Raw genomic sequence first — 13,170 nt, forward strand, 5'->3', positions numbered from 1 at the left:
CCTGTCTGCTACCATGGAAACACCGCGCAAGAAGTATTGACCAGGTTTTAATCTGAACGTGAGGAAGCAGCAGAGATGAGTTTGAACGTGCTGCTGCTACAGCATGCTGTGAGATCCTGTCACACCCTCCTGCATGTGAACACTACAACCGGTGGGAACAAGCGCTTGGACTCTACAGGGAGATGTGTAATCGAGGGGCGTCTGCCCTGAGCAGCAACAAAATAAATCCCCTGTGGAGTCCAGACACTGGTGGTGGCTGATGAGGCTGATAGAATGATGAGTTGATGAAGCTGATGAATCTACGAATACTTTGCAAAGATGGAGAGGCGTAGTTGCGCGTAACAGCAACATGAACGTACTGAAGGTAGAGAGGCAACCATATTTAAAAAGAGATGGCAGCGAGATGATACACTAACAATGTAATTGTGTCGCTGTGCTATTGGATAGAAGAGACCAGCTGATCTAAACAGCTGATATCATGATTGACAGCCCCAAACAATGACAGCAAGGAAAATGTGAGTGAGCATGCGAGAGAGGAGTGAATGACTGATGTATGAGGACTTAACTAGAGCTTTATTTCTAAGCCACTTAGGCGGAGTAACACTATCGTATGGTTGTTGGGATACAGGATACAGTGTACTGTAAGCCTCATAGATACCCAGTGTGGTTTCATTCTTAAAGCACATTACGTATAGGCAGTCTAAGAGGCAGCTGTGTTGTTCGTAGTGAGCTGCAGTCAGTCCGCGCCACAGCTGGTCCAGAGGGTGCCCGTCACAACACTGGCAGATGGCCTCTTGGTGCCTCCAGCCAAGTCCACCACAATCAGCCCTCAGTGTCATTTGCATCCCTTTTCCACAGGCAGTTATCAGGTCTCGACTGGGGCTGATCCACACGAGGAGCAGCAGCAGCAAAAACAGGGTAACTCAGTACTATGGTACAGTAAAGATTTTGATTGTTCCAACATATCGTCTCTCAAAGTGTCCATGAGCATAATGCTGCATTCATGTAGCAATGTTGTCAGGAGAAAATATGTCTGCTGCTATGTACATGCATCACTTATCAGTTTAACAAAGTGTGGAGAGAGCGTAACAGGAGAAGGCAGTGTCTCGTAATGTGTAATATTGACTACTGTTTTCCCCAAAGCACACATTGTTATAAGACACTGAGGAGCTGTTGTGTGGCAAAACTGCACATAAGGATGGGAGAGGATTTAAGAGGGGCTGGCATCACAGATGTAATTATAAATTTGGCCTTTTGGTGCTCCTTAAAAGGGCTGTGGAAAAATAAACCAACATGTCCCTTTTCCCGCACTAAAAGGGATCTTAGATTAAATGCAGCCTCATGGAGACGAGGATGAATGTGAACTTGTTCCAATCCCTCAGCAGAGCCCATTGTTATTGTCTATAGACGGTTACGTAATCTCTCTCTCCCCACATGAAATACGGTGATCTCGGTGTTGCAGAATGAGGTAGGATTCTCGTGTATATTGGTCTTTTTTTTTTTCTTGTGGACCGCTTCGTCAGTGCTGTGGTTTCCACGTTCAATGAGGCCACAAAGGCCATCATTTACTCAAACTGCTGCAGTATAGAATGACCACAGTCCTGAGTTGGAAAATTTGTTTTATTAAATGTCAACTGTTGTGCAAGGATTCATGTTCCCTCTTTACAATCAGTAGTTACTAGCTGTAAATCACCGATTCTTTATCCATATACAAGGAATTGGGTAAGATGTCATGACGGTGCATCCAGGGTTAGTGTTCCGAGCATATGGGCACATTTAGTCTCGGAACAAAATAAAGCTCATTTGGTTAATAAAAATACTTTGAGTCCACACTAAGTCGCCCAGTCATTGTAGGTGCAGCACCAGACTTATCGAATAGCTCTCATTCAAATATTAGACATTTCCTAGGCCATTGAAACAATTTGTTGTTCCCTTTTGGTGCACAAACTTCCAGGTGAGAAGTTTATGATATTTACTCCATTATAAAACCTTTGCTGTGCGAGCGTAGTTTGAAAATGGAGCAAAGCATGCTTTAGCAAGTTAGAGTCAGTGCTTTTTAGGTCAGGTGTTAACTTCACGGTGCTAAAGACACACAGTGCTGCCAAATCAGCTCGTTGAGATAAAAGCTAAATTCATGGCCAAACGGTTACTCAAAAGTGATTCTTAGAGCCCAAGGTGGATGGCATGAAAATCTGTCAGTGTAAAACCACAAGGACACAAAGTCATTATATATTTTTTTATTTAACAAGCTTGTGCATTCCAGATTTTCTTACAAAACACACCGCTTGCTATGCGAGCATTCACAAGCAGCCAGAAGTGTTACAAATCATAGGGAAGTGTAGGTCCCCCAGTTGTTTCATGACACGGCCACTCCAAACGGCACACTTAAAAAGAGATGCATCCACAGCAACAGATGACCAGGAACCCATGGTGACGACAAGCCACACTCCCTTACTGTACAGAGCAACATTAGCCGAGTTAGTGGTATGGTGGCTTAACAGCCATCATATTGTTTTTTTTTTTTTTTTAAGTACCTCAATTGGAATACACATTGTAACAGAAAAGTAGTAAGGCTTGTGGCATGTACAATGCACTGCTCTCCATTATGTGGACTTCTCCTGATCGATGGCTGCAAGAAAAAAAAAAAAAAAGAAAAAAAGTTATTAGAGCAAAAGGTTTAACATAACAAATACATGTTCTGGATAAAAAAAAAGTCAGCATGTACGTCACATACTTTCTTTGGTTGGCAGGGTGTTTTTCTCCTGGGTATCAGTCTTCTTTAGCTTGGTCTTGTCGAAGCTTTCGACTGCGGAGACGTCGGGTTTGTCAGCCATTTCTGCAGAGGTTCTAAAAACAGACATGGAAACTCAAATTAGTGGCGCGTCAATTGAGTTCAATCAGAACACACCTGGGCAGCTTTGCTGGTGATCAGAATTAACAAGAGCTCGAAGGGCCATTTACATGATCTGCTTTTGGCAAAAAAAACTGGCGTTTTTGTGGAAACACGCCGCGCGTGTGTGTGTGTGTGTGTGCGCGCGCGTTTATCAGCACCCGATTTAATAAACGCTTTTGTCAGTTAGTGAACGTGTGCAGCTGAAGGGACACCGCCCTTCAATGCAATCTAGACGTGCAGACTGCTTTCACTAGCGAACCCCCCCCCCCTCAGAACAATAACCCCGACTCAATAAAGGCAGAGCATGCGTCCTACGGAATTTAACAGGTTTAACGAGTCGAGCCAAATACATTATCCAATTTACTGACAAAGCGTGCGACATTTGTTTTAGTTTCATAAATTAAACATAGACATGTTATGCCCTTCTGTTGCATTTCTTTGAACAGGTCGGACCATCAGGCATTTTCTGATTAATTCCAGCGGCTTTTAACACTACATGAGCAGCCGGCTGAGGTGAGACATTGTGAGACGACCAGGAGAAACAATACGCACTCACTAGTCCCTGAATCAATCATCAGTAAATATGAAATAAAATCAGACTCAATTCAAACTCGCACATGATGAATGAAACAATGAAACACTCACCTGGGTCTGAGTCGTATATATGACGGGATGCACGTCTCTCGTTGGCAGAGGAGCGGAGTGATGGCTGTAGCGTCAGTCGCAGTATAAATAGTGCGCAGTATGCAAATAGCCAGCTGACGTCACGTCCACTGTCTCCAAAGCCTGCTTTTTTTACCAGTATGTTTTTGCTTTAAGATGACTAAAGTTATACAACGCTGGGTATAGCGTAGCCATATTTTTTAAATTTTGAATTGTGAATTTATGTGAGAGAAAATAACTGCAACTTATAGCTGAGTGAAATCACTCCATCACTCTCCATTAATAGAATGTGTCTTTACCATCACTGCGGTTTCGTTATTCGTGCCACAACGCGAGGAAATAAGTGTAGGCTGCGGTGATTTAAGAGTGAGGTAAAGAGTTGACTGGTTTGGGTTTAACCTGCACAAAACGAGCCATTACAACGTGCATCAGAGGGCGACACCTTGCGGACAAACAAAGGTATAACCAGGAAGTGCAGGTAGAGGGGGATTTCATTGGAACTGCAGATTGGACAGAGTTTTAGTTGTGCAAAGCTCGACATGTTTTCTTTTGACTCTCTCATAGCTGAGTCTTGACAAATTAGAAATAGGCCTGAGGGATAATGCAGCACATTTTATTCTTACAACAAATTGTGTTGGTTGTTTTTGTTACCTTAAATATATTGTCTAGGCTAGATGGAGACCACACAACATCCAAAAAAGGGCACAGATTTTAAATGAGTTGATTTATTTGATATACAGTTTTCCACACAAGACATTCTGTATCATTGTAAAACATAAAACATAATCACTATCTTTATTTGTCTTTAATTAACCCCAGACAGAGTGATACAAGTTGTGAAGGACCACATCAGAGTTGACATAGAACAATCTATTTAAAAAGGCACCAGATATAGCATTTTAAAGTTAGGCCTAAATCATTCCCAGACAGTTGTCATTGGTTCACTTGACGGTGAAGTACTTTTTATAAGTCTTGTTGCATATCACCTGGTTGTCCACTCTGACCACATTCCTCAAGATTTGCCAAAACCAGGGCTCTGCGGCAGCTGTTCTTGGCCACTCCAACACACTTTTCCCACACATCCGCCTCCTCAGGCGCAGGAAGTGAGAATGCTGCAGGACGGGTTCCAGCATCAGCAGCACGATCACGTCCACGTTTTCATCAAGCAGTCTTTGGTGGGCCAGACACATCGCCAGCTTGAAAACCCCGGTCTTAACATAAGCCTCGGTTAAGACGAACAGGGTCTTACGACTGTACCGGATGCTCTGAGCAAGGTTCTCTACCAGTGGGGCTCCGGGGGCCCAATCCCTCTCCTCCAGACACAGAGGAAGATGCTTATCTCCTTCCTCCTCCAGTTTCACTCGCAGGTTCGTCATCACCCACTCGGAGACGTGTGGATCTCTGGTATCGTACGTCACAAAGACATCATAAACACAGTCTGGAGATTTCAAGGATCTGTATCCTTTCAGCTTAGCTTTCATATAGTGAAACAGGTAGGAAGCATCCCAGTAGAACAAGTGAGCAACTGTTGCCACAAACATGAAAACAATAATGAAGGAATTTGTCAGAATGTAGATCAAGAACGCCTGACTGTCATTTACACACTGGTGAATGTCAAAGTAGATCAGAGCTTGACCGTTCAGGTTCGCCGGTGTGTTGCATGTCACCTCGGTGGTCAGCCCAGGGATCTTTACATCACTGTTTTCAATCCACACAATGAACTCTAATGAATCACAGGTACACTGGAACGGGTTTCTCTGAATGTACAAAGTCTGGATCTGAGATTCAGGTCTGGATTGGAAGGTGGATTGATTGATTATAGTCAGTTTGTTGTTGCTAAGTTTAAGAGTCGTGAGGCTTTTTGCACCCTTTAGAAACCCATCGTCCAAGTGGATAATTTTATTATGAGTCAGGTCAAGGAAAGTCAAAGAGATGTTTGCCTTTATAACTGTCACATTAGTTATATAATTGAAGCTCAGGTCTAAAATTTGAAGTTGATGGAAACACGTGAGTTTGTCCCATGTAAAATCAATAAGATGATTGTGATTTATGCGTAGTGTGGTGAGGTTAGATGGCAAATATGCATAAACATTGTCTGGAATCTTTGCAATGCTGTTGTAGGATATATCTAAAATTCTCAAATTAGTAAGATTAGTAAAAAGCATCTTATATGAGATGTCACTTTCTTTCCAAAGAGTCCCGAGAAAATTATTTGTGAACTGAAGTTCTGTTAATGATTTGCTGTGCATCATTTTTGTTGTCAACGTGGAAATGGAATTATGACTCATATTCAGCACCCTCAGAGCAGGCAGATTTTTTGTAAAATTTAAATTATGCGTTACCCCAAATGCTTTAAAGTAGTGATCATTGTGACTGAGGTCTAGCACTTGTAGTTTATCTAGTTCTTTGAAGGCGTTGTCATAGGCCAGATCAATCCTATTGAATGAAAGGTCTAGGTATGTCAGATTAGGCAGCAAGGAGAACTCTTTTCCGTTAAGTGCTGCTGAAAATCCATTACTGGAGAGGTTGAGACATGCAATATTCTCATAGCCTTTAAATTGCTGTTGAGAAATGAAGAACAGATTATTTGAGCTGAGGATTAGCACTCGTCCAGAGTCAAAGCACTCTTGTTTGATAAGGCCGTGGGATAGTTCATAAACATAATCTTTCGGCTGGGGTTTTACATGCGGTGAAATAGAGAGGTCAGACCCCTGATTGTATCCGTCACTTGGACTTTTCACTGGGATGGGATACAGCCTGTTTTCTGCGAGGTATATCATTTTCAGGTCGATAAATTGGCTGAATATGGTGGAATTAGAGTGAATAATGAAGTTAGTCCCCAAGTTCAGCGCGGACAGGTTTTGGAGCTTGTACAGAGGTCTGAGCGTGTCCAGTTCAAGATTCTGGAAGACCAAACCCTCCAAATGCAAAGTTTTGAGAGACACGAGATTTGAAAACTCCTTTGAGAGATTTAATGTTGTGGGGTATGATTTGAGGGCAAAGTTGAAAGAGAGATCAATTACTTCTAACTTTGGGAGATATCTTAGAAATGTTGCCTCCTCAGTAATTGCTTTTAATAAGAAGTTGAATGACAGGAACAATTGCTTAAGCTTGTTCAGCTTCTCAAACCAGGAGGGATTCAGGTGGTCCAGGGAGTTTCCTCCCAGGTTCAGTGTTAGGAGCTGTGTTAGATTCTGAAATGCATTAGGATGGATACCAAGAGACATGTTTTTGCAAGAAACACAAGGAAATGGAGCATTTTGACATCTTGGACAGTTTCCTTCTATTTTTAGGACGTTTAAATTCGGTAGCCACAAAAAATCATCTTCAGATATGTGCTGGATTCTGTTAGAACCCAGCATTAACATGCTTAATGATTGGGGTAATCCTTTGGGAACTTCTGTTAAGTTGTTAGAAGACAAGTCCAGAACCTGCAGCTTGTTCATAACTGCAAAACTGTCTTTCATAATCCTACCAGATTTCCCACAAGGGTTCCAGATGTAGCAGTTTCTGGATAACTTTAAATCGGTCACGTTTGGTAAGCCAGCAAGGCTCCTGTTATCCAACAAAAAAATGTTGTTGTTGTTCAGGTCGAGGATTTCCACGCTGACAGGGAGATTGCGGGGAATTTCTTTCAGATAGTTGCCAGTCAGTCTCAGTTCTCGCAGTTTTGTCAGATTTTTGAAAGCATTCGCAGCAATGATCACTGCGTCCTCCTTGTTTGCCCTGCTGAGATTGAGTTGAGTCAGATTCAGCAGGCTGGAAAACGAATCAGCCGAAATATTCTTAATGTAGTTGTCTGATAAGTTAAGTTCAGTAGCGTTAGTGGTTATCCCAGAAGGTACTATTTTCAGATGACGCCCATTACAGTCAAATCGGACTGTAGAGGTATTGTCCGCTGTGACATCACAAGGGAACTGCGATGTCATCCACACAGGTTTGCATGCAGCAGGCGGGATCTCATAATGGCAACACAGACAGAACAGCAGCAAGTGCATCCAACGTGTGACGGTCTGTAGGTGAACAATAGAATTGGTGAAATGCAGTATTTCATAAACATGTATATAAACAGACATGTATATCATACAGTATGTCATGCATTTTGTGTTATATTAAAGGATGGGTTTCGCAATGTCTCTAAACAATAGTTAGAAGGTATGATTACAGCAAGCAAAACCTGTTGCAATGTTCATGTGGGCACCCGACTAATGATTTAGGACAGACCTGACAAATTATGAACCTGTCCTAAAAGTATTGAAAATTACTTTTCCGAATAGTACCACTTGTAACCAGCAGGTGGCAGCTCTATGCAGTTTAAATATCACTCAACTGGAATAACTGCTCTTGGCAGTTTGAATTATGAATTATGTTAAACCCCTTACAGTAACTAAGTAAATCATTTCTTCCTCCGAAAGCTACACATTCTCACTTTAACATCTGGTTTTCCTTTTATTCCCCATAAGCTGCTGTAGGTTGTTGAGAGTGTTTCACAGTGAGAGACAGTATCAGATATATATTCTGTGCATGGGACTAGTTCCAGCTCTTTACTGAGGCTGTGGTCTTTACAGTGAGTGAGATATGGATGCACCTTCCATCGAATGGAAATAATCTTGTGAATTATTTTAGCCATTTAGCCATTTCATGGTATCTTTGTAAACGAGAATTTAAAATAAGGTTCTGTGGGTTTGAACAATGTCTGGCTGTGCGGCATGAGTTAGTAATCACAAGTCCACTGACAGACCGCTCCTTAACTGTTACTACCGGAACAATGGAAAAGGATACTGATAGAATAAAGATGATAGGATATAGTTTGCTTTCCACACAGTTGTGAGTAACGTTTAATGTATTATTTACTGTAGATCACACCATAATCAGAAATGCCACTAAACAGTTTTCAATGAGTTAAAGTATACACAGTTAAGCCAAGTATTATCTAGGGCCATAAAGTTAATCACAGAAGCACAAAGTCATTACAGATTACATTACTCATCCAATTAAAAATGACATGCAGGCAACCAGGAAATCCCTAACACACCCACAACAAAGAAGAAGTCTTAGTAAAACGTTTGGTATACTTTCAGTAGATATATCTATTCTATGCTATACAACGAGCAAATATTACAAATAAAGTTCAGAGAAACGTATCAATAAAACTCACCATTGTGCATGCACTGTGATTCCTTAAGACAAACTTGAAAAACCTTGACCCTGGCACTCTTTCATGTAAAATTGAAAATGAACTATTTGTTAAAAAACTATGTCTAGACTGGGTTCTTACTTTTTGATATGTAAAGCATTTAAAATATATATATCAAAAAAAAAACTTGTTGCTGAAGTCAAAGAAAAGCAACGAACTGTCTGGTGGTCACAACAAGGCGGTGGGCAAGAAGTAGCATGTGAATTAAAGAAGTGCATCTGTTCCACTTCCCCTTTTCATTTGTTTGCAGGTTTGTTGCTACGTCAAAGTGAAAATGATCATTCTCTGTGGAGATGGCAAAGAGACTCTATTGTGTACCGTGACCCCAATACAGTACATTTGTATTTAAAATTATCATTTTAAAAAGCACAATGTAAAACAGGAACAGAAAGCAGTGATATGAAGTCATTAGAAAACAATTGATTGATCAACATTGAAATGATCCTGTGAGATATGACAAAAAGTGAACCTCTGGCGACTGCAGGGACCCGGTCCCTGGGAGCACGGGGGTTAAAGAGTGGGTTGTTGTTCACACATTGTAATTCATATAAAGAAGTACATTAAGAGCAATCTTGAATTAAAGCAGGAACTAAGTATCACAGTATTTTTTTTTTTTTTACAGTGTCTCTTTGAATAGACTGTTGTATTGTTTGTGACTTTCAGTTGCTAAAACACTTCTGAGGCTGAACCAGAAGTACAGCTGGGCTTGAGGGTTTGTTGGCCACTCCAGCACAGACCGCCTATACAGTCTCTTCCTTAATCTCAAGTACTTTGAATTCCAAGGTACTTTCTCCAAGAAGATCAGTACAATCACGTCGTTTCTTTCATCCATCAGCCTCTGGTTGGCCATGTAAAAAGCTGTCTTGAAGTTGCCACTCTTGAGGTATTTGCTGGTGAGGATGAACACTGTCCTCTTGCTGTTGTGGATGCTCTGGGAAAGGTTGTCGATCAGGGGGCATCCAGGGATCCAGTCCCGTTCCTCCAAACACAGCGTCAGGCGTCGATCTCCGCGTTCCTCCAGATGAGCGCACATTTCCTTCATCACCCACTCTGTCACCGCCGAGTCCTCCTTGTCATATATCACAAAGGCATCATAGGCAGAGCTTTGGGAGTACAGGCGGCTGTAACCTTTGAGCTTTGCCCTGCAGAAGTGATAGATGTACCAGACGTCCCACAGGAAGAGGTGGCTGGAGACTGACAGTGTGAGGAAGCTGAGGGCGAGGGAAGTCATCAGGGTGTAGAGGATGATTGACAGGTAGCTGTGCTGGCAGGCCAGCAGGTCCACTGAGATCACAGGATGACCTCTCTGTGCCCCTGGGCTAGCGCATGTAACGTCCGTGGCCAGTCTGGGGATGGTCACTGTGGTCCTGTTGAGCCATGTGACAAACCAAGTGGCATTGCACGTGCACAGGAATCTGTTATTGTGCAGAAGCAGCTTGTCCATCTTATCAACGACGTCATCTGGAAAGCTGGATTTCTCAATGTGCTGTATGTGATTATAACTAAGATCCAGGTATTTTAAGTTGAAGGCATCCTTAAGGAAATCTGGTGTAATTTTTACGATTTGGTTTTTATGTAAAAGGAGCTTCTTTAGGGATTTGGTACAGATTGACAGCATGGGTGGAACAGTAGTCAAACTGTTTCCACTGAGATCTAAGACTTGCAAAGATTGTAGAAGCTGTAGTTTCTCCCAATTAAAGGATTCATCTTTTAGTTTGTTGTTTTTGATGTAGAGCTCAGATAGTTTGTCTGGCAAACCGCTGAACACTTCCGGTGGAATGAAATTGAGGTTGTTCTGAGAGATGTCGAGGACAGTCAGATTGAGTAAATTCTTGAAATAATTGAAGTATCTAGTGTACCCGTCTCTCCACAACACATCTAACCGGTTATCTCTGAACTCTAACCTCTCCAGGGATTCACTCTCCAGCTCAGTGTTAGTGGAAGTAGAGATCTGGTTGTGGTTCATGAGCAATATCTTGAGATTTTTCAAATTCCTCGTAAAATTGAGCATGTGAGTCAAGCCCTCTGACTCAAAGTAATGGTTGTTGTAGCTTATATCTAAGATGACCAGACTTTTCAGCTCTTGAAACGCAGTGGAGTAGAGCAGATCCAGGCGATTATTGGAGAAGTCTAGATATTGTAAATTAGTCAGATATGTAAATTCAGAGCCGTTCAGACTTTGGCTCATTGCATTGCCGGACAGATTCAGGCATCGCAGCTCTCCGAGATTTAAAAATCTTGAATGCAAGAAGAATATGTTGTTTCTGCTCACATCCAGGGTTTTGCCAAACTGACTGCAATTCTTGTTGACAAAGGAAGTAACTGTTCCAAGTTCTTTATCTTTGTATTTGCAGCTGCGTGCATATTCATCATATCTGAAGTAATGAATCTCTCTCACTTCCTTACTTTGGTACTGCGCCGCAGCCGACATGGGAGACCAGCTCAAGGGCTCTCCCCCAGAAAAACCGACACCATCCAGGCCGTCGGAGGGGGAAGAAATCTTGTTGTCAGACAGACTGATTATTTTAAAGCTTTTGAGTTCCATCAGAATACTTAGGTTTGTCATTTTAATGAAGTTTGTACCTAGATCTACCACCTCCAAGTTTGTGAGGGGTTTTAAAGGAGCAATGCTCTCTGGCAGTAGCTGCTGAAACACAAAGCCCTTCAGTCTGAGGATTCGAAGGGATTTGAGGGAGGAGAAACTGCAGCTCAGCCTCAGTGTTTGAGGGTACTTCTGAAGCTCATAGTTAAATGAAAGGTCCAATTCTTCCAGTTTGCCCAGGAATCGTGGGAAGTCCGTGAATCCTATCGCTCGTGCTAAAAAGTTTGACGAGAGGTCGAGCTCTCTCAGCTCTGTTGTGCTGGCAAACCACTCAGACTGCACACTTGTCAGCGAGTTACTGTGCAGGCGCAGCGTCTTTAGCTTTTTCAACATTTTAAAAGCCGTCTTGCTGATATTAAGTGGGGAATTATTTGGGCACGGATCGCATGGGAAAGGAGCGTTGTAGCATCGTGGACAGTTTCCGCTAATATCCAGAATCTCAAGGTTAGTTAAGTTTTTGAAATCCTCATCAGTGACTACTTCGATGTTGTTGTTGTAGAGGTATAACTCCTTCAGACTTGTGGGTAGTTGATGTGGAATAAAGGATAAGTTATTTGACTTAAGACACAGCAATGTTAAATTGTTTAGCTGTAAAAATGCACCATCCTCTATGGCGTAGGAAGTATTACATGGGTTACGGTAGTAACAGTTTTGACTGAGGTACAGCATCTCAATATTTCTAATCTCAGAGAGGTTTACTTTAGAAATATTATAAATGTGATTCACTTCCAAACTCAGCAGGATCAGGTTTTGAGGGAGGCCTTTGGGTATAGAGTAGAGCTGATTGCCATCTAGATACAGTGCTCGCAGGTTCCTCAAGCTGGTAAAGGTGTTTTCCTCTATTATCACACTCTCAGTGCACATGCGGTCCTTGGGCCCGATTTTGATTGGCACACAGTTGCACCGCATGTCAATTTCCTTCAGGTTGTCCAGACCGCTAAAGGAGGTGGAGTTTAATTTAGGAATATGGTTGATGGTGAGCGTCAGGTTGGTTGTGTCTCTCGGGATGCCTCGGGGGACATCTTTGAGGCTTCTCTCAGTGCAGTCGACCGTCACCACGCTGCCGTTGTTGTCCTCGACGACATCGCATGGCAGAGTTTTTGGGTAAAAGACGCTAGCTGTTGACATGGAGAGGCAACACCACAGGCCCAGCAGTGCCACACACATCTGTATAGAAGCACAGGGAGTTCACTGAGAATTACATGCAGGTGGAAAGCTGATAATACAGTTACATAACCAAGAAAACACACACAATGTACATATGAAGCATGCTAAAATCAACATTTTGAGTAAGGTTATTACAAATATACTAGTAGCACAACTAGAAACTGGTACAAGCTGGCGTCTCATTTTCCACCTCTCCATGAAGTTTACAGTTTACTTCTAAACAAAGCCAACCTGCCACTTAACTACTTATAAATGCAACTATAATACAATACAGTATATGAACAAAGATAAATGATACTCACTAGATGGAAGAACATTGTTCAGGAGAGATTCACAAGAGGTCCTGCCACGAGTTCTGTTCTCAAGTTTGATGGAGTACTGAAAGAAGTTTAACATTGATGATCAGCTCTAAGGTGATGGGATGAAAGTAACAGGTGGCTGGGTTAGCCCATTGTGTGTATAATTAGCCAGCGTCATTTCCCTATTTCCACAAATTACGCACATCAAAATCTTCCATCTTTTACAATGTGTGTTTGATCACAGTTGACTAATCGTGTTTGTTACATAAAAGTGCAAACAAGATTCAGGCAAAGATTACTATGAAGAGATTTCCTTTTAGAAAGGATGATAGTATCTTGCTCTTAGTAC

General features: G+C 42.0%; 3 protein-coding genes across 4 annotated transcripts; all 3 read right to left on the reverse strand.

Annotated features, from left to right (window-relative positions):
• Nucleotides 1-2,222: 2,222 nt before the first annotated feature.
• tmsb4x (thymosin beta 4 X-linked) lies at nucleotides 2,223-3,636 on the reverse strand. Of its 2 annotated transcripts, XR_012958772.1 has the most exons (4): nucleotides 3,539-3,636; nucleotides 2,735-2,847; nucleotides 2,535-2,629; nucleotides 2,223-2,454 (listed from the first exon to the last, which is right to left on the reverse strand). XR_012958772.1 is itself a non-coding variant. In XM_076107129.1 (3 exons), the coding sequence occupies exons 2-3, from the start codon at nucleotides 2,832-2,834 to the stop codon at nucleotides 2,604-2,606; spliced, it is 126 nt and encodes a 41-aa protein (XP_075963244.1). In that variant the 5' UTR covers nucleotides 2,835-2,847; nucleotides 3,539-3,636; the 3' UTR covers nucleotides 2,223-2,603. The 2 variants fall into 2 exon arrangements, 1 of the variants encoding a protein (XP_075963244.1); XM_076107129.1 differs by having other exon boundaries at nucleotides 2,223-2,629.
• A 629-nt stretch (nucleotides 3,637-4,265) lies between these two features.
• tlr8a (toll-like receptor 8a) lies at nucleotides 4,266-9,289 on the reverse strand. Its single transcript, XM_076107126.1, has 2 exons — nucleotides 8,715-9,289; nucleotides 4,266-7,569 (listed from the first exon to the last, which is right to left on the reverse strand). The coding sequence occupies exons 1-2, from the start codon at nucleotides 8,715-8,717 to the stop codon at nucleotides 4,498-4,500; spliced, it is 3,075 nt and encodes a 1,024-aa protein (XP_075963241.1). The 5' UTR covers nucleotides 8,718-9,289; the 3' UTR covers nucleotides 4,266-4,497.
• An 80-nt stretch (nucleotides 9,290-9,369) lies between these two features.
• Nucleotides 9,370-13,003, reverse strand: LOC142967438 (toll-like receptor 7). Its single transcript, XM_076107125.1, has 2 exons — nucleotides 12,825-13,003; nucleotides 9,370-12,522 (listed from the first exon to the last, which is right to left on the reverse strand). The coding sequence occupies exons 1-2, from the start codon at nucleotides 12,837-12,839 to the stop codon at nucleotides 9,370-9,372; spliced, it is 3,168 nt and encodes a 1,055-aa protein (XP_075963240.1). The 5' UTR covers nucleotides 12,840-13,003.
• Nucleotides 13,004-13,170: the final 167 nt, after the last annotated feature.

The sequence above is a fragment of the Anarhichas minor genome, unplaced genomic scaffold (genome assembly GCF_050575085.1).
Source record: "Anarhichas minor isolate MPS153535 unplaced genomic scaffold, ASM5057508v1 ptg000004l, whole genome shotgun sequence".
NCBI classification, from domain to species: domain Eukaryota; kingdom Metazoa; phylum Chordata; class Actinopteri; order Perciformes; family Anarhichadidae; genus Anarhichas; species Anarhichas minor.